This window comes from Pseudorasbora parva, chromosome 19 (assembly GCF_024679245.1).
Source record: "Pseudorasbora parva isolate DD20220531a chromosome 19, ASM2467924v1, whole genome shotgun sequence".
Classification (NCBI taxonomy): domain Eukaryota; kingdom Metazoa; phylum Chordata; class Actinopteri; order Cypriniformes; family Gobionidae; genus Pseudorasbora; species Pseudorasbora parva.
In genome coordinates this window covers 3,666,529-3,688,406 of record NC_090190.1, presented here as the reverse complement: position 1 = coordinate 3,688,406, position 21,878 = coordinate 3,666,529, and the positions used below count along the sequence as shown (strand labels likewise).

Here is a 21,878-nt window from a genome sequence, read left to right as displayed (position 1 = left end):
AAGTACATGCACCATGTTATGAGCGAGCGAGCTGCCTGTGACAAGATGGCCGCCAGTTGCGGACGGCGACCTCCATTGGCCAACAGCGCGCAAGAGACATCTAGCCTTTATTAGGGATATCTAAGCTTTTAACAATCCAGCATCTAACGTAATTTTGTCTGGCCCAATCAGACACTAGTGGGCGGAGTGTAATTAGCCTCTCCTAAAAAAGGCAGGCTATTTGCACTTAGTGTAAATACACACCCCGTAAAAAAAAAAAAAAAAAAGTGTTGAGGTCAGGAGGCTGTCTTGGCGTTTAACTCGATGTTCTCTTCTAATGGGCTCTGAGCTGAAGCATCATGTTGCAGTTTTCACCATCCATCAGCCTGGGAGAATTTAGGCCTTTCTGCTGGAAGTTTGGGGTTATTTTCGTGCACTTCTTTCCCAGGTCCTCCTTTAGAATTATCCCTCAGCTATGTTTAGAAAAGTTGCCATTTTTTCCCACATTCAAGGCCAGTGGAGTATGAAACCCGCAGGGCTTTTAGAGCTCAATCAACAGTCAGAGAGGCAGAACTCTCTGTGAGACCTGTTATTCTCATTCCCTCAAACTTACCCTCTGCCTCTTTTTCTCCGCATCCCTCTAATTCACACAGACAAATACATACCCACATGCACACACTTGATGAAACACTCTCTTGACACTGAATCTCACACATTCAACCAAACATTCATAGATTCAAAACACACACATCCCTAGCTAAACTCTCTTCACTCTGTGACTGGTAAAGAGAAAAATGACATTGGCAGAATCACATCCCTTCCCTCGCACAAGATAATGTGTAATCTGAATGAGGAGGCGTAATTCTGATCAAATACTTATGTGCATATTGCATTTTATATTTAATTTATTCATGTGGCCAATGCACAAACAAATCACAGATAAAACATAGCTTTATATAAATACTCAATGCTTCATGCCTTTTCTCGGACCTCGCTAACATGAGTCAGGAGATATGGGGCGTTCAGGTGAACACACAAGCAGGGCGAGCGAGCAAACAAGCATGCAGTCACATGCACTCACTTCCTCCATGATCAATGTAGACATGTGCATCCATGGTGTCATGCCAAATTATTGACAAAATGTGTTCCCATGTAGCCAATCAAGTAATATACCAGCTGGTTTGACTGTAAAATACAGATATATCTGGTGCAAACAAGCAACATGTATATTCATTACTTTAACGCTATAAAGATTAGCCTTAGGAGAAAATCTACGCACATTACAAGGAATGAATGAATAGATAAACACATAAAAATGTCAAATAAAATACTGGAAAATCCATTTTGCAGCTCTGGTGTATTACTGAAAAATGAAAGCAAATAATTAAAGGTGCAGTGTGTAGTATTTATGAGGATATATTGACAGAAATGCAATATAATATACACAACTATGTTTTCAGTGGTGTATAAAGACCTTACACAATGAACCGTTATGTTTTAATTACCTTAGAACGAGCCGTTTCTATCTACACACACCGCGTGTCGCCATTTTGCGCCGCCATGTTTCTACAGTAAACTGACAAACTTCTCTAGAGAGCGCTAGCTATTCTCTGCTGTCTCAGACGATGACAGCTTTGTCCTGTGTCAGCCACCGTAGCTTCTCTATTTGCTTTGAAAGGGAGGGGTGAGCAGTGCGCTGCTGCAATTCGCAACCTCACCACTAGATGCCGGCAAAATTTACACAGTGCACCTTTAAAGGTGCAGTATGTAATATTGACAGCTAGTGGTGGAAATGGGTACTGCAGTTCAAATTCACAATATTGGAGGGACTTGTTTCTACCGCCTCCCCCCCACTCATTCTCAGACTCAATTTTCACACGGGTTGCCAGATTGACAGTCACAAGCAGAGTCAACACCACAACTATAACAATACCAGCACAGATAAATGATATAATTGGAATCACTTCAGAACGATTTTATCCAGCGGATGAATAATAAAAAACACAGACAGCCGATCAGAATCAATCCTACTTGATGAGTTCAAGAATTTAAAGCAGCAGATGACAAAACTACAGCATGCACTTAGAATAAACAGAACGTTATCTGCTGGTGTAGACATTAATAAAGTTATTGTTATAGTTATTTTTGGTGTGAACAGGACACTGTAAATTTATCTGTTGTCCATTTTAATATGTCTCTGGTCAAAGAGCTTTTTAACTGGCAACCCAGAGTGTTGAAATACTATTGGTTAAAATGGCTGTGGGCGGGATTAAATGGACAAAAACAAAAACAGACATACTGACACAGAACGCACATTTCAAAGTAGAATAACTGGCTCTATTGTTTTTCTGAGAAACAAGCATGAAACTCCGTTACTTGTTAAAACTAACACTGTTAAAAAGCTGAATTGTGTATAGATGTGCAATGTGACAAAATAAAAGACTAAATAAATGACAAAATTCATGCAAGTGCCTAATGAAGTTACTATGGAAGTTTGTTTCAGTCACTGAATAAAACATGGCGAGTTTTTAACTCACAATTATGACTTTTTTTCTCAAAATTGCGTGATATAAAATCAGAATACAGAGAGAAAAGAGAATTGTGATGCAAAAAGTCACAATTATATTTTTTTTATGCATTGGCGGAAAACAAGCTTTCATAAGTTACAATCTACTATTATTTTTTATTATTATTTAATAACCTTAATACGCTTACTTTATACTTAGGTAAACAACAATGAAAAGGGACAAAACATGAAAGTATTAAATGGCACATTTCAAGTATTATTACTTTTTTTTTAAATATGAGACAGAATTACAGTATATATTACTAAAGCACAGTACCAGCTGTATCTAATACTGTCATTAATAAAATCAAGTTATCATAACTTACAATAACTTTAAAGACCATATTTAGCATCATAACTAGCAGCAGAAATCATTTCAATTTTAAATGTTCAGAACTCAAAATTACAATTGAAGTTCTGCCCGACAACAGCGCGGAATGGTAATAACACAAGGTAGTAAATATCTGGCCTTTGTGAATTTCCTTTACAAAACGGCTCTGTGAAGATGTTTGCGTTATGTTTTATTCTATACGTTTAAACACTTTAGGATAACAATCATAACTTGAAATTTCTCTACATAAAAGCCTAAAAGGTCAGCGATTGCTCGGTGGACTGTAAACGTTCAATCTTAATTCTAATAACTGCATGATGTCATGGAAAATACAACATGAACACATTTTGTCCCACACAGAAAATTCTTCATGCCTCAGGCTCATTTGCTTTCTAACACTAGATTCTAAATGCAACAAGGCAAGCTGCATTAACAATGAAACAGAATGGGCTTTTTTTCAGAAGCACATATTTAAAGTATATTTTAAAAGCATTCACTAGCTGTTCTACTTTGCTTCTCTTGTCTCCACTCGACTTGTAAGCAGTACACCTGAAGTAAAGAGTTCAGTTTAAGGTCATTTTAGAAGGGCTCTATGAATGACACAGAGCCAGAAGCACTTTAAATCATTATACCCAGATCTATATAAATCTGACAAAAGACCCTCAATCTGAACTTGTGTTTGACAATATGCTATAAATATAGAGCATGTGTGCGGGTTTAACAATCCCAAAGCAATATATTCAAAGCTGAACTGTATTGAAAGCAATTTTCTGCATTCGTTTTTGTTTCATGAGTTTGAGAAAAATGTAGCACTTCTGAAAGCACATTTTCACTAGCATGCTTTCAACACTAGATCTAAAGGCCTGAGTATACTTCATTTTCCGTGATCCACTCCATCGTGTTCGCACAGCTTTCAAACACTCAAATGCGGATGAGCGTGGATGGATAAGGAACAGCTAAATGTACATGGGGATGAAACAATATAAAATAGGAGCAAAACATTTATTTAGATTTCGAATTTCGTTTTTTTGCCTTTGTTCAGAAAACATTTGCGTTCCCCTGAGAAACTTTGCATTCCCTCACAAAACGTTTGCGTTCCCTTGCAAAACATCTGTGTTCTCCATCATTTATTTTTCTCCATCAATTAATTTTTCCTCCCATTTTATATTTTTTCAATCACCATATCTCTTTTAAAGGCTTCGTAAATGGACGCGTTCGACCCGTGCAGGACTTTTTATACTCTACCAGACGTCAGAGAATTGAGAAGCCATTTACAGGACATTCATTTATAAGAAAAGTACAGATCCGCAATAAGTTTAGAACAAGAACCAAAACAAAAACGATGGCGAAGGATATGCTGCTTCGACAGCATGCACTGTTGTATGCAGAACGGTACGCGGACGGCCAAAGTATACTTTAGGCTTAAAAGGCTTCAAATACCCTCAAGTTTTAACAAGTAAAAAGCTAATGGAAGCATTAAAAGCTTCCTCTAATGGAAAAGGCCAGGAATTATGGAAGAGTTGCTTATAGTGTATTATTCACAAAAATATGCAAGTTACAAGAAAAATATTGAAATAGTGGATATTTCCCGTGTTTGACAGTTGCAATCTAGTTTGATAACTTTCACAATGGGAACTAGATTAGAACCGCATGGTGCAAACATTGCTCACTGTGTTGTGTTGTTGACGGACAGAGAAACTGCTGGTTGGGAAATGGCAAGGGAGATTGGTCATGCAAGCAATATCAGCAGATAACGATCCTCAAATAAAGCAATGAAAAAAAAAAAAATGAACCCAAATCGAAAAACATGGCACTCACTGACAACACAAATACATTCAACGGAAAATAAGACGGGCACAAGCAAACCAAACAAAATAAAAGAGTCAATTAAAACAAACATGACGCTGTTGAAGATCATTGCAGGGTTTTTTTAAACATTAGGTCAGTGGGGGTTAATATCTCAAGCTGAAGTGACATTTCTTCAATTCATTTGGAACGCTGGACTGTCTTTCAGAACTTGATGGCATAAAACTATTTTTCCTTCTCCATTTTACAAGAACAATCAATACTTTCATAATATATATATATTTATTATTATTACGGGGGCCCAGGGACTTCAATGTTGACTGAAAATGCTTATTTTCAAGGATATATATTTAAAATTACAGATAATATTTTCAAGTATTTCCATTTTTGTCATTTAATTTGGCTTTAGTACATACAAAGAGAATCAAATTTAAACACTACATTGTCTTAATAATATCATGATTACTATTTGTCTAAGTGTAAATTGGTAGCAGATACATGACAACATATCTGCCTTTATATAGTATTTCAATACTTTCATATTTAACATAATATTTAAAGATCATTGGCATCAAAAAGTTTGAAAACCCCTGATTTAGGGAATCAAAAGAGCTATTTAAATCTACAGGACCGGCTCCATCTTAGCACAACTGTTTTAATAATTGAATACATACTAAGCATTCATTGACATAAAACACACATTTTTAATGTTTTAGAGAGTGCGTGCTGAAACATTAAAGTGAAGAAACATGAATTTGTGCTTCATGTCAGCGTCTTGTTTAACCAAATTACGTAACTATGCCTAGGTGAACTATGCTCATAAATGTCTGATGTTTGTTACATAACAATGTTAAACTTTTTCTATACTTATATAAATAAATCTAAGGGCTTCATCTGCAGCCATATAGAAATCTCTGTTTGTGAAAGCAAAACGGGGAGAAGCTAATCCAAACCGGACGCTGATTTAAAAATGAATTTTACAACGACATACCACGAGCCACAAGGTCACTCCCTCATTATGGTGTACAAATCACAATTTTACGGTAAACTGCTATTTATGCTTTTGAGCGAACAGCTCTCCGAGGGGGGTTGAATTAAACGCCTGGAAACTTCTGCTTGCGAGATATTCATGGGAACTGAAATTCATCCGATAAATGTTCTTGCAATGATCTTACAGTCGGTGTTTGCTGTAATCGACTCCAGACGAGTAACACAGATTTACCATAAAATAGTAACAAAGGGTAGACTCACAGATAGAAAACTTGTTGCTGTTGTCTTTGCCAGGGAATAATTTTACTCCTCTAGATTTGAAATCTACAGACCTTTTCACTAGTTAAAAAGGGGAATGAAACAAAAAAACATGAAATCAGGTGAAACAGATTTTAAATAAACTTGTCAGCATTGAGAAAATAAACCATCATCAAGCGCATGAGAGAGAAAAGTAGAGCAGTGTCGACAATTTCCAAAGTGCTCTGCGAAAAGAAAATATGGGCATGTGTTGAATAAAAAGCAAGGGCATAAAATGAAAAAGTGAAGATTAATAAAGGAGTGGTGAGACAGGACTTCTGTTCAGTTGTCAACCTTAACGAGGGGGAGATTTCAGCATGAGCTGCATGTCTACACCTTTGGATGTGTAGCAGGCTTTGTCAAATGCCTCTCAGAAGTATTTGTGTCATTCCTACGGGAGGAAAGGGGCTGTTTGACATGCAGACAAACAGGGCTGATCCAGAGCCTGTAGCCCAGTGTGTCAAAGGTCAAACAGAAGTCTTGTTGGGAATGTCAAACCTATTAATAGTAATAACAACTAGTCAACTGTTGAAAACATTGTGGAAAATGCGTTATTTGCATTATTGCCTCTTTTTCCATTTATAAATGGAGCATGTCATTAAATCAGCTAATTGATAAATGCTTAATGAATGCAAAGCAACACAAACGATTGCTGGTCGTCACATTAGTTATGGGAAGACGGACCTGAAAATGAACCCCGGTGCTGTGATGTGACGGTGACTAGAACTCGGTAACGGACGGAAATGAGAACTTCCGTAAATTGTCTTATATGCATGAAACTGGAGTGATTTTCTGTCAGGAAATTCTTCTGTAAGTAATCATTTGAACACATGGAACATTTTAAAACTGCACCTGTGATATTTTTGGCATTGTGATTTATGAGTATTCATAGAAAACAACTGTTTCCCATAACATAGCAACAATTTTTGGTCTTGAAATGGATGACACGGGGAAAAGAGAACATGGTAGGGATACTTTCTGTAAACCTAGAGAGGTCGTACAAGTGCACATTCAGCAGTAGCTCTACTTCCTATAGAGACTGAATATAATGCATCTTTTTGTGGAAGAGAGGCCTAAAGTTGAGAGTTCACACAGCATATGAATGAAATATGATGTTTGCCCACCCTTACATAATCTTACACCAAAGGCTATTCCAACATTTGTAACTTTATTGTTCAAAAAGCTAAAAGCAGCGACGTTATCAAAATGCAAGCACATGATGCAACATCTAAGCCTAATGCCAATCAAATCCTCCAAAACAATGTAAAATATGATTATAATAATAATACAAATTAAGATACCTCAAATATCATTTGGAAAAGGGTAATGATTCGACCTTTGACCTGGAAGATCACAGTGTACATCCAGATCTGCGTTCTGACCCAGAGAGAGCAGTTGTCATGTATAGGTATGAACAGCTTCACAGACAGTCTTTTCAACAACACACAGTATCATTACTTCTGTCTTACAGTAATCTGCATTTCCACAGAAGTACTGGGATAAACGTTTATAGTTCAGATATAAATTCGGATGTCTACAGAAGTTATCAAACTAGAGTAAATCACCTTTTGAAATTAACTTGACACTTCAAATAATGATTGTATCATTACATTGTTTGACCAGTAGGTGGCGACAAGTGACTGTTAAAGTGTATTTATCCTTGAATCATTCATTCAAGAGATTCTTTCAAAATGCTGATTCATCTAGTAATGAAACAAGTGAAGTCTTGAATCAATTAAATAATAATATATATATATATATATATATATATATATATATATATATATATATATATACATACACATACATACACACACACACGCACGCACGCACACGCACATATATATATATATATAATTTTTATTAGTAATTAACATTTTGTCAGAAACCCTAGTGAACTGCTTGTTATTTTGTTTATTTGAATTCACAATTTCTCTCTCTTCTCTCTCCTTCTCCCTCTCCCTCTCCCTCTCCCTCTCCCTCTCCCTCTCTCTCTCTCTCTCATAAGTAACAGGATCAAAACTGTGTATTACAGCCACTCTGAAGCAAAACTGCCTTAGTTATTATATAGCTGATCCTGGCCCATTAGCATCTCCTGGATTTAAAATGACATTCTCTTGCTTGAAAAATTTCTCTTGCTTCCTGAGATGTATCATTATTTCAAAGTACACTTACAAAGAACATTATAATTAAAGGAAGGGTCTGGGTACAGAAGCAGGTACAATACAATTTATAGACAGTATTTGAGGCACAATGCTGCTAGACACAGAATATAACCGACTCAACCATTTCTCTTTCTTTCATAGTTCACAATCAAATCACAGTTGCAGCAATGCATTAACAATGGCTGTCTCCAGAAGGTTGAAAAGAATGATACAACTTATATTTTAATAAAGTTTTGCATAAATCCTTCATTAAATCCTGTTTATTATTTGAACTATAGCTACAGCTGTAGACCACCATTTTAGAAGTGGTAATACATGTAAACAGCATGCTTTTTGGTATCCCTGCATGTACTGTAATATACATGCATGCATATTCAGTGTTAAGTGTTCATGCTGCCTTAAAATTGTAGGTCCCACCATACACCCAGCGCAATGTGATGGCAGGCACAACGCAAGAGTATATATATTTTTTTGTGCTAATTTCAGCCTGACACACTATTCACATCCAGCTCCACGTTGTTTAAATATCAAAAGCACTGGTGCTCATCTGTTCCCCCATGGGCCTCTGGTCTGAAAACCAGGAGTGTTCAGGAGCATTGTTGGTGAGTTGCTATATTAAGGAACTAAAAACAACTGCAAAAAAAAAAAACCTGTTCTAAAGTCAATAGTAGAGTATTTTTGTGTTATTTAAAGGGCGCGCTAGTAATATGTGCCTAAAGGCGGGCACACAACATGCATATACTCTGCTTATTACACACACAGGGACGTGCAGCGGCACACTCTCATTTTTAAATATTAAAAATAAAAGGATTAAAATATAAGATCAATTACTATCATAATGGACAGTCATTGCATGTATCAGAATAAGCCTAACTATTTGCAGTAATGACGAGCAAGCATGCTTTATTGGACGAGCAGATCCGTTTCCTTGCTGGTGTTCAGTTTTCTCATTCCGCCATTTAATCATCGAATCCGCCATGGTGTGAGTGTAACTGGCTTTTTAAGGGAATGGGAGACGAGACTCTCATTACACCAGTCAGAGTCTCATCTCCCATTCTCTTTAAAAGCCTTTAAACGGCACGTTAAGCCCAAAACACACCCATGACTCATTAAGAGACTAGGGACAACCCTTTTAAACCATGCACCGGCCATTTTTCCCATTGTTAAACTAGCAAAAGTGGATTCAGACACGGCATACGTGAACCTGCACTTCAGACCATGCACCCAGATCATTAAAATAGGGCCCTTTAAGTTTAATATTTTTAATTCAAATTGTAAGTCAACTCAAATATCCAAGTTGTCACTAAGTACAACTTTACAATTCAAGTTCACTAAACTGAAAAATGTTAAGGCAGCACAAACACCTTTATTTTTTTCAAGTTGAAAGGTTTTTTTTTTTTTTTTTTTTTTGCCTACAGTCAAAGTAGATTTACTGAATATTTAAGTGAGCCAATCACACACTAGTTACATGCGAACATTGTACATTACTGCTGTACTGCTAGAACTAGTCCATGCGTTCATTACATCTCGCCTCGACCTAATGTTCTTTTTTCCGGACTACCAGCTCACTTTATTTCACGTTTGCAATATATCCAAAACTCTGCCGCAAGACTATTAACTTATACTAAAAAAACTGACCATATCACTCCAACTCTGTTTAAACTGCACTGGCTACCCGTGTCATCACGTATCACTTACAAAATTCTTCTGCTTACTTTTAAGTCACTCAATGGTCTTGCTCCGGCCTATCTCTCTGACTTACTTTCTCCTTATACTCCCCCTCGAGATCTCCGATCTTCTGGCTGTGACCTCCTCTGGGAGCGGAGATTTCGTTTATCATCTATGGGTGGCAGGTCTTTCTTTGTTACAGCCCCTAAGCTATGGATCTCTCTCCCCCTGCCTCTCAGGACAACAACCACGTTACATGAATTTAAAAGTAAACTCAAAACACATTTGTTTAGTCAGTATTACCAGTCTTGAAAATGTTAACTTGACATAACACAATCAATATGTTAACTCACTAACTATAATCTGTTTCATCTCTACTCTAATTGCCCACCATGTTGTCTGTAATTAATCTGTTACTTATGTCTTTCATGTTGTCTTATAAATGTAGTGCGATTTGCAACTGCAATCATTCAATTACTTGGACTGGGCAAATGTCCACTTATGTTTAAACTGCTGTTATTTGCTGTTATTGTGAAGCGTCCTTGAGCTTGGGAAAGGCGCTATATAAATTAAACTTATTATTATTATATGGTTTAATCTTACTGTAATCATAATTTCTTAAAAACCTGAGGGATGAGTTGAATTTATAATGTATGCTAATCAACAACATCATGCCAGAATTAGACCCGGAGCATCCTTTAAAGTCACCCATAAGTACCTCCTGAAGTTGACTCGTTTAAACATTATGTACTGTCTCTTTTATACTACACTGAATATCTGGAGGACGCAGCTTCAGGTGATTAATACACCTACAGTATCTGGTTGAATATGGACTCATTCTATCAACACCTAATGGAACCTCGCTCTTATTATTGAGCATCCATTAACCACCCACTGAATCAGCCCATCACCATAAATAAATAAAAACCAATGAAAAACTGATTCCGAAAAAGCATTAGATGATTTGAATAAGCTATTGACATAGGCACGCCCAGATCCAAAGGTTTAGTAAATTATTCTGCAGATGGAAATTTGCTCTGGCACCTATTTCTTCTTAAAAGGTTTATGCTGAATAAATAATTTGACATGAGACCTGCAAATGAGACATTCCTTAAGTGACAACGCATTTAAACGGCGGATAGGACTGTTGACCTAAATCAATAGCATGACATTAAACCACTTTTAAAAGTACATTAAAACGCACCGAGATTACACATAATGCTCATCGCCTAAATACTTTTTCTAGCATTAGAAAACAAATCTAACCTTCAGTTATAATCACATTCCTTTTAAGCATCCTCCCATAACAGTGCAGAGATGTTCTATCATTATAAACTTGAGTAAAAAACCCTGACATAAAATCGTATATGCATATGATTCATTCAAAATTTTGGCAGGAATGGCTACACACCACAATTATGGTGATGGCGACGGATTTCTCTTTTGTAAACGAGGGCCATTCGTCATAAGATATTATCACAAATGATGTTTCAGCGTGTCTTTCAATCACTTATGTCACTTTCGACATCTTAAGTAATTTGCTTATCGCTTCTTGAGTATCGCAAATGGCACAAAATGTTGTACGCCATCAATAAAGCTAAGATCAGACTATAAACGCGGCAGACGACACATTAAAACACAAACTCATTCATTACAATTCACGCCCAACAGCTTGGATGCAACATCAGCAACCTGTATAGGCAAATGCACATAAATACAGTAGAGCCTAGTGCACTGTAAAAGAAGCTGTTCTGCATTCCTTCCACCCCAAATATAGGCAATAAAGACCAGGCGCTTCACAATTACTGTCCATTACCTGTCAAACCAAACTTTCCTCAAATTCTTTATAGCACCGAACTGACATTTTACATCTATAATTAGTCATTTAACATTTTCCTGAGCCTCCACATGTGTGACAAAGGCATTTCAACACCTATTCGGGCTAAGAGCGCTTTTCAAACACTAATTAATTTAAAAATCGAGCAGCTGTCAGCAGCTAACCAAGGTCAACATATTCATGGTTTCTTGGAAATGACTGCTTCACTGAGCTGCACAGGATGAGGGGTACAAATCAAAACTTCAAATCCTCATTACAAGGAGCTCATCAACTCAAAGATCCCGGATGGGTTCGGAGGTTTTGTTATGAGAACAGTCGCTGCACACTCGCACCTTCACCTGTTAGTTGAGCTACGGCACAATCAACAAGCCACATCATCAAATCCGCTTTGCCTTTCATTTTATATGTACATCAGCTCTTCCGGGTATCTCTGATGTGATCTCAGACATGTCCTTGCATTGCCACCTTATCTCTCTGTCGAGTCCCTTTGCAACCAATCCCCATGTCCATCTAGTCAAGGATAGATTACAGTAATTGTTTTCCGCCCTGGATGTCAGATTATTAGCTGAACCAAAGTCAAGAGTGGATCCTGCGCACCATTTGTTATCAGAAAGGAAATGGTGATACTATCATATTTCCTTGCCATAAAACTGACCTTCACCTTCTCACTCTCAGGCATCATTACATAATATCTTAGTTATGACAATCCCAGCAATGCAGATCATGTTTAACGGAGCCGTTCTGAGATTTATTTATATTTATTTAATTAAATTGCATTTTTCGTGAACTCACAATAGTACCATGCTATAGAACGTTTTTTAAATGGTCTTAATCAACCTCGTATTTCACATATTTTACGAGTTGTTCAATCACTATGATTTCATTTGAATGACCAAGCCTCAAACCCCACCCCTAAACCTACACATCACGGCAGTATAGACAAATCCTACGAATTCATACGAGTGAGGCCGTACTAATTAGTACAAATTAGCCACCTTGTTTTAAAAACGTACAAATTGGTCTTGAGATAGTGTTGGTTTTATTATAGACAGCAGCCATTTTTATATTTTCTTAGCAATAGATGCAAATAGTCATATATTCTATTTACACTGTGTAAAAGTAGCAGCTCTTATATTTGTAAATAGTATTTATTTTGAAATTTTGCTATTAGTTAATATGCTATTTATACTTTATTTTGGAAGATACACACTAGTTGCACCTCAGTATTATTGTACATTAACAGGATGCAATAATAACTTGTCATAGTGTAAATTATTATATTTATTAAAATGAAAATACATGGGGACATTGAAAGCCCTCCATACACCTATACCCTAGCCCTACCCAATAAATATTATTATCATTATTAAACATCTTGTTAGGCACTTTATTTCCATAACTTTTTTGTTCATTTTTATTGAAAATAAATGCCTTTCCGATGTGATGTCTGAAGGGAAACGAGATAAGAGCAAGCTTGGAAAAAAGCACATTCAAACCTGTGGCGCTTTAGATTCTAACCTTACCAGCGGCGTAGCACCAAATTTTGGGCCCTGGGTACAAACCATCTTGCTGGGTCCCCGTAGCAAATACCACAGTGATACCAATGGGTGGGGTATTGCATTTTTACATTTTTATTGCAACTAAAGAATCACAGGGTACACTAACCGCCAAACTAGACATTCAGTCTTTGAATTACTTTTTAAAATAAGTCATTTTCAATCATTAAGATGTGCATTAAACTTAATGTAAGAGCATGTGCGAGCTAATGTGCATAACAATGCGGTAAAATAGGCGCTAACGATCTGTATTTTCGCGGGTGTTAGATTTTGACAATGGAGGGAAATATACAGTGTTTTCATGTGAACTTCTGACTCTGTGGAGAAGTACAGCAGAAGAGGAGACAAGCTGCACAGCTGCCTGGAGTGGCAGTGTGTCGAGCTCCCAGCTCCGCCTCCGTCTGCTTCTCACTCTGTTATTTACGCAAAAATATTGTTCGCTCGCTATGTAGGGTGTGATACTATAAAGTATTGGTTGTGTTTTATTCAAATAGAGTACGAACATAAATGTATGCTATTATACCTGGAGTAGATATTTATGTTAAAACAATGTCAATGCTCGATGATGCATTTGAAGCTCACCTTTCTTTTCAAAAACTGTGAGCAACGGCTTGCCCTCATTTGCCTTTCTCTCTTTAATCTTCTTTTCTTTTCGTTTTTGAGCCCTTGATTTCTTAGACTCTTCCTCTGTCTTCCTGGTTCATATCACGGCTAACCCCAGCTCCTGTCTCATTAACTGACTCACCACAGGTCCACAGCAGAAGCGCCTCACCTGCGGGTCGTACCATTTACATTGATTCGAGAGGGGTGGTGGCCCTGCACAGCATGAACATCACTTGTTTTTTTAATACCATACCAGTGCCTAACTACAATTGCATAGGAACTTTTTTTTTTTATTTCTACATAAATGCTATAGAAATTTTAGTGCGTGTATATGTATGTATAGAAAATTGACTTAAGAGTCTTAAAAAATATATTATGAAGGTTACCTAGTGCTGCTTTAAGCTCTACTACTGACTACACTCTTAAAAATAAAGGTTCTTAAATGTTTCTTTGGCAGAACCTTTAATATACAAAGAACCTTTCCATTGCACAAAAAGGTTATTTGTAGTGCAGAAAGGTTCTTCAGACTATAAAATGGTTAGACAAAAATGGTTCTGTAAAGAACCTTTCACAAAATGGTTCTAAAATTATGAACCAAAAATGTCTCTCATCATATTCTGTGGCATCCATTTTTGGTTCTTCCTGGCCCCTTTATTTTCAAAGGTACACCACTGAACATGTTGAAATATGTGAGTCTGTTTTATTCTTGTCTTCCAGCAGGCATTGTTGAGCGGAGCTAGAATAACGCTTGCCAACAAAACGTGAGATTTGCACTTGGTGCACTTAGTTTAAGGCAACTTAGTGCAGCCTCAGAAAATGGTCTAATAATGCAGTTCATGAATTCTCATCCACACTTCTGGTATTTTGCCGGTTACACAACAATTGCAATGGAGGATTTCTAAACATAGAGTACTCGAATTGAATCGAGGAATCGTGACGGCTCTAATACAAAGCATATTCAAAATCAGCAAAGTTACATTTTAAGCGACTCTCTCCAATAAAACCATTAGGATAAATGAAGAACAGAGGAGATGTTTAATAATACTTGAGGAAAATTGCTGCTTTCTGGCCATTACTTCGTCTGAAAGCCTTTCTGAGTGAATTCTGACATAATTCTTGGATAAATCTCCTCTGCTGAGAGTGAGACCAAATGCACTAGAAGTAATGGCAACACAGAGAGCCATTAGAGTTACAGATATATTTCTCTCCCGGGGATGTTTACCCTTTAAAGACTTACATACCCCTAAGGATTCAGACGCTCACCAAATCTCTGCATTATCAATGAATAGTGGATGAACGACTTTCTTCTGTACATCGAGGGTGGTGGTGTGTGTGTGTGTGGGGGGGGGGTATCAGCTGTGGTTGCCATGGGAACACAAGCTGTGGCCAGAGAATGGCCTTATTGACCCCTTCAAGCATAAAACTCAATCACAATAAAATGCGTATTTCACAGTTCTTGTATTTACAGTTACTCAAGTAAGCGAGGAGAAAACTGTAAATGACCTATAAGGTGAGATAAATAAAGCTTATGTTCTTAAATTGAGCAGTTTCATGAGCCACTGTAGCTCAGGGGCAACTTTATTATTATTTCTGCTTCTGTGAATGAATAATCTATACAAAGAGAAGCTTCTGTGTGCCCTTCGGTTTCTAATATATGAGTAAACATTATTAAACACAGCCAGTCCAGTAAAAAAGATCCATTGCCTGCTTTGATAAAGACATGTTGCATCGCCCAAGAATTATGTAAGCGATAATCCATGGCTATAGGTGCACGTTAAATGATTATGGTATGGCTATAAATCATTAACCACTCAACAGTCAAAGCATGTTTTATTTCCCCTCTTTAAAATCATTCCTATAATCTGATTTCCGTCTGTTTTTTTATTCTGTTTAGAGAGTCTCTTCATGCTTATTTAGTCTGGTTATCAATTAGACCATAATGTTCTTGTAGCCAAAATAACAAGATATAAATGGACTGATTTCAGGACATTTCCTTTCCACTTAGCAACAACTCACCCATTTTCGAGCAGAAATGAAGGGGAAATTCAGCTCTAAAAATACTTATTTGAATGGCCTGTTTGCACTGGTTTAATCCACTTTATTTTTCAACATGGAAGTATTTTCTGTGATTGTGCAAGACTTCTGATTCATTATCTGTATAAATAATAAATAGAAAAATAATAATATAACAAACCCCAGCGAATGAGGTAAGATAAATAACCTTATTTACGAAGTCTCAATATCTTATGCAACTGTTCTTCTGTGCTTCTTTATTGACTTGAGCGACTCTATTATTGTTTCTGATTTCTTTATCTTTCCATGTTTTCACTATCGGTTCTTGTGAACTCGTTACACTTCCTGTGATAAAGGATCTCAACGTTACTAGTTTTGTTTGTTGGTAGTTTCTGCTGCCTGCACCTCAACGTTCATATCTCACACAAATGTTGCGTCTTCATCCCTTTTACATCTTTTAAGCACGTAGCACATTTATTTTGCTGTTTTACGTGAATACTCGCCAAGACAGGTATTTTGACATTATTTGTATTTGACTTTTTAAGCACAATAAGCAGCAAAAAAGAACAAAATTTAGCGCTGAGAGGCGGCTTTATGTGCGTGCTCTTTGGGTGTGAGTGAAAATCTGTGGGAATGAATCAAATTACACAAAATCCAGTGCAAAAATCAAGTCCTGTAACAGAAATAATATTCATCTGGAGCCAATGAAGCGAGTGAGTGAGGGGAGGCGGGTTTGTGTGTAACTCACTGTCTGTCAAATTTATATTTAGGTTGTGTATAAAACGGACCAAAGTGGCTAGTAGGACTGACTGCGTTACAAGCAGATGCTTAAATACACCCGCATCTGGCGGTGTTAATGCCAAGCACTGGTTCTACACTGTAAACATTTTTTTTGTTGGTTTAACTAAAAAAAGTATGTGTATTAACTGGATTTTTTTTAACTTCAATTCAAAATTTCAAGGCAACCAGGCAACTTATTTTCTAAATAATAGTTTTTACAGAGTAAGTAACTTTGCAACTACATGTCAACTAGCTGTCATTAGAGTATTAGCTGTCTGTTTGTACTTTATTTTGATGCTTTACTTTGATGATAAGTAACTTTGCAAAGCACATGTCAACTTATAATAACTATAACAGTATAATAATACTGTATGAGAATAAGTGGACATGTAGTTGCAAATTAATGAGGGTTCTTTGACATGTAGTTAAAAAAAAAGTTACTTTAAAAATGTCTAAAGTGTATCAAAATAAAGCAGATTTTGTTTGGAATGTTTGGAAATTATTTTCCAGTGTTTAGTAGAAAACCATAACCGGAATATTAAGGAATATCAACACACTGCTGTCTTGCATGCACTGTACAGATGGTGATGGGCAGTTTGGCTATGAAGAATATTCAGTAAGATGTTTTGGGATTCCAATCTGTTGCCTAAAACTGACACAATGTTTCAACTCAATGTCATTTAGATTTTGCCTAAAGCTCAGGCACAGATCCAAAAGACACTGAAGCCAGAGTTTGAGTCTGATCTCTATTGTTTTGTATATAGAGATGTTCTGTCAAGACCTACTGAGACACTAGTTTATGAAATACTGACAATGTGATATTCTTTGTTTTTACACTGATAAGAAGCAACAAGTATGATCTCCATATTAGATTCATTTTCCATTTCTCCAAATCAAAGGCCGCATTGCTCAAACAAGCATTGCATAATGTTCCAATTGTTTGACATTTACAGGACATTTAAGCTGTCCAACTTAAGCAGAGCAGGCAGTGTTGTGGAGCATGGGTTTGCTGGAGCACTAATGGCATTAAGTTAAGGAAATTCTTGAGAAATCGTGTCTGACAGAGACCTAGTGGAGTCCAGCCAAATAATGACTCCCCCAGGCGTATTGTGAATCCAGTCTAACATGCTTACACAATCTTACTCCCAGTTTGAACGGAGTGGCAGGAGTGACCATCAAAGGAGGACTCTATTAGATGTGGCATCCACTCCAGGGAAGGCATGAAGAGCACCTGTGGCCACATACGGATTCTATTTCTAACTGACCTACTCTGAAAAGTGAGCAAAAACTGTTGCAAAGCGCTTGCTGTGTCATCAGAAAGCTACAAGACTAAGTTTGGTAGACGAACTCCATTTGCACATTTGCAGTTCGTATGGTGTTATGAAAGCTGGCACCCTTGGCCCTTAGCCAGACTCTTTGCCCTAGTTTACATTACGCATCTTCACTTATTCTTCATCATCATTCTCACCTCTAAATTGCTTGGGTTTGAGGAGAAGTTCACTTTGTGAATTTGACAGCTGTACATGCAAACTACTGTGTTTATTTAGTTGCTTTGGGAGTTAAATGTCTTTTCAGAACAAGGCATTTCATTCTCGCAAGATGCACTCACATTCTTGCAGCAAACTGAAGATAGCTGCTGCTCTCGGAGTACCAGCAGCAGATAGCCAAAAAAAAAAAAAAAAAAGATAAAACTCAAGGGCTATATCAGGGTTGTCCAAATCTTCTCCTGGAGGGCACCTGTCCAGCAGAGTTTTGCTTTAACTTGCCTCAACAACACACCTGCAGGTCTCTAGCATGCCTAGTAAGATCTTGATTATCTGCTTCAGGTGTGTTTAATTCGGGTTGAAGCTAAACTCAAGCTGTTTCTCAAAATGCTTTCTTAAACGATCTTGCTTCCCTTGTGTTCTCATACTACTTCCGGTGAGATTCTGAAGTGTGCATTAATGAAAACTTTACTATCCCATGAGGCCACGGGAGAGGATTTGTGCAGTGAAGCGATGCAACTGTCCCACGGTAGGTCACGTGATAATGACAGCATGGCAGATGTACATTCATACTATAGAACATGCTGTTTTAGTGGTCGTAAAGAAATTACTTATTCAAAATGCTTACCTACTCAAGAGACTAATGCGATTTCTGACCAGTCTACATCTTTTATTAAAAGGCCTATCCACCTATGGGTCTAATGCGTTTTAGATTATGAGTGGCTCTTCTAGTTTGAGGAAGTTTAACTCAAAAAGACTAAAGCAAATCATTTCAATCCATGAGGTTGCACTATAAATAATTTCTTCATGTTTTCATGTTCAGACTTTAAGAGAATAATGTAGCATTTGGTATTTTAACTCTTTCCCCTCCATAGACAGATATTCCTGTCATTTTCATTGTTATACTGTAGGGGGTGCTATTGTGCGTCTTCTGGAAGAGTACAGAATCTGCAGATCAAAACACAGGCGAAGAAGCTGCGATATCATATTTAATCATGAGCATATAACGCGATCATCACCATTAAACAGCATATAAATCAGAACGGCCTAATGTTAATGAATGAAATGAGCTCTAGGACTGTGAAGCTTTGGGCTGTTGATAGACTTGATCTACTCCATCTGTGTCTGTCCCTAACTCTACCCTTAAACTAACCCACACCACCACACCTTTCCCTAACTCTACCCTTAAACTAACCCACACCACCACACCTCTCCCTAACCCTACCCTTAAACTAACCCACACCACCACACCTGTCCCTAACTCTACCCTTAAACTAACCCACACCACCACACCTGTCCCTAACCCTACCCTTAAACTAACCCACACCACCACACCTGTCCCTAACTCTACCCTTAAACTAACCCACACCACCACACCTCTCCCTAGCCCTACCCTTAAACTAACCCACACCACCACACCTGTCCCTAACTCTACCCTTAAACTAACCCACACCACCACACCTGTCCCTAACTCTAACCCTTAAACTAACCCACACCACCACACCTGTCCCTAACTCTACCCTTAAACTAACCCACACCACCACACCTGTCTCTAACTCTACCCTTAAACTAACCCACACCACCACACCTGTCCCTAACTCTACCCTTACTAACCCACACCACCACACCTCACCCTAACTCTACCCTTAAACTAACCCACACCACCACACCTCTCCCTAGCCCTACCCTTAAACTAACCCACATCACCACACCTGTCCCTAACTCTACCCTTAAACTAACCCACACCACCACACCTCTCCCTAGCCCTACCCTTAAACTAACCCACACCACCACACCTGTCCCTAACTCTACCCTTAAACTAACCCACACCACCACACCTGTCCCTAACTCTACCCTTAAACTAACCCACACCACCACACCTGACCCTAACTCTACCCTTAAACTAACCCACACCACCACACCTGTCTCTAACTCTACCCTTAAACTAACCCACACCACCACACCTGTCCCTAACTCTACCCTTAAACTAACCCACACCACCACACCTCACCCTAACTCTACCCTTAAACTAACCCACACCACCACACCTGTCCCTAACTCTACCCTTAAACTAACCCACACCACCACACCTGTCCCTAACTCTACCCTTAAACTACCCCATACCACCACACCTTTCCCTAACTCTACCCTTAAACTAACCCACACCACCACACCTGTCCCTAACTCTACCCTTAAACTGACCCACACCACCACACCTGTCCCTAACTCTACTCTTAAACTAACCCATCCCACTACACCTGTCCCTAACTCTAACCCTTAAACTAACCCACACCACCACACCAGTCCCTAACTCTACCCTTAAACTAACCCACACCACCACACCTCTCCCCTAACCCTACCCTTAAACTGACCCACACCACCACACCTGTCCCTAACTCTACCCTTAAACTAACCCACACCACCACACCTCTCCCTAACCCTACCCTTAAACTAACCCACACCACCACACCTGTCCCTAACTCTACCCTTAAACTAACCCACACCACCACACCTCACCCTAACTCTACCCTTAAACTAACCCACACCACCACACCTGTCCCTAACTCTACCCTTAAACTAACCCACACCACCACACCTGTCCCTAACTCTACCCTTAAACTACCCCATACCACCACACCTTTCCCTAACTCTACCCTTAAACTAACCCACACCACCACACCTGTCCCTAACTCTACCCTTAAACTGACCCACACCACCACACCTGTCCCTAACTCTACTCTTAAACTAACCCATCCCACTACACCTGTCCCTAACTCTAACCCTTAAACTAACCCACACCACCACACCAGTCCCTAACTCTACCCTTAAACTAACCCACACCACCACACCTCTCCCCTAACCCTACCCTTAAACTGACCCACACCACCACACCTGTCCCTAACTCTACCCTTAAACTAACCCACACCACCACACCTCTCCCTAACCCTACCCTTAAACTAACCCACACCACCACACCTGTCCCTAACTCTACCCTTAAACTAACCCACACCACCACACCTCTCCCTAGCCCTACCCTTAAACTAACCCACATCACCACACCTGTCCCTAACTCTACCCTTAAACTAACCCACACCACCACACCTGTCCTTAAGTCTACCCTTAAACTAACCCACACCACCACACCTCTCCCTAACTCTACCCTTAAACTAACCCACACCACCACACCTGTCTCTAACTCTACCCTTAAACTAACCCACACCACCACACCTCTCCCTAGCCCTACCCTTAAACTAACCCACACCACCACACCTGTCCCTAACTCTACCCTTAAACTAACCCACACCACCACACCTGTCCCTAACTCTACCCTTAAACTAACCCACACCACCACACCTGACCCTAACTCTACCCTTAAACTAACCCACACCACCACACCTGTCTCTAACTCTACCCTTAAACTAACCCACACCACCACACCTGTCCCTAACTCTACCCTTAAACTAACCCACACCACCACACCTCACCCTAACTCTACCCTTAAACTAACCCACACCACCACACCTCTCCCTAGCCCTACCCTTAAACTAACCCACATCACCACACCTGTCCCTAACTCTACCCTTAAACTAACCCACACCACCACACCTCTCCCTAGCCCTACCCTTAAACTAACCCACACCACCACACCTGTCCCTAACTCTACCCTTAAACTAACCCACACCACCACACCTGTCCCTAACTCTACCCTTAAACTAACCCACACCACCACACCTGACCCTAACTCTACCCTTAAACTAACCCACACCACCACACCTGTCTCTAACTCTACCCTTAAACTAACC

At 38.7% G+C, this 21,878-nt stretch overlaps 1 protein-coding gene across 2 annotated transcripts in view; it reads right to left on the bottom strand.

The window, feature by feature from the left end:
* Nucleotides 1–21,878, bottom strand: part of csmd3b (CUB and Sushi multiple domains 3b) — a 500,836-nt gene that overhangs the window by 293,502 nt on the left and 185,456 nt on the right. For both annotated transcript variants that reach the window (XM_067425814.1, XM_067425815.1), the window contains exon 7: nt 5,934–6,011. In XM_067425814.1, the coding sequence (XP_067281915.1) occupies nt 5,934–6,011 (78 nt within the window). The remainder of the gene's footprint in view (nt 1–5,933; nt 6,012–21,878) is intronic.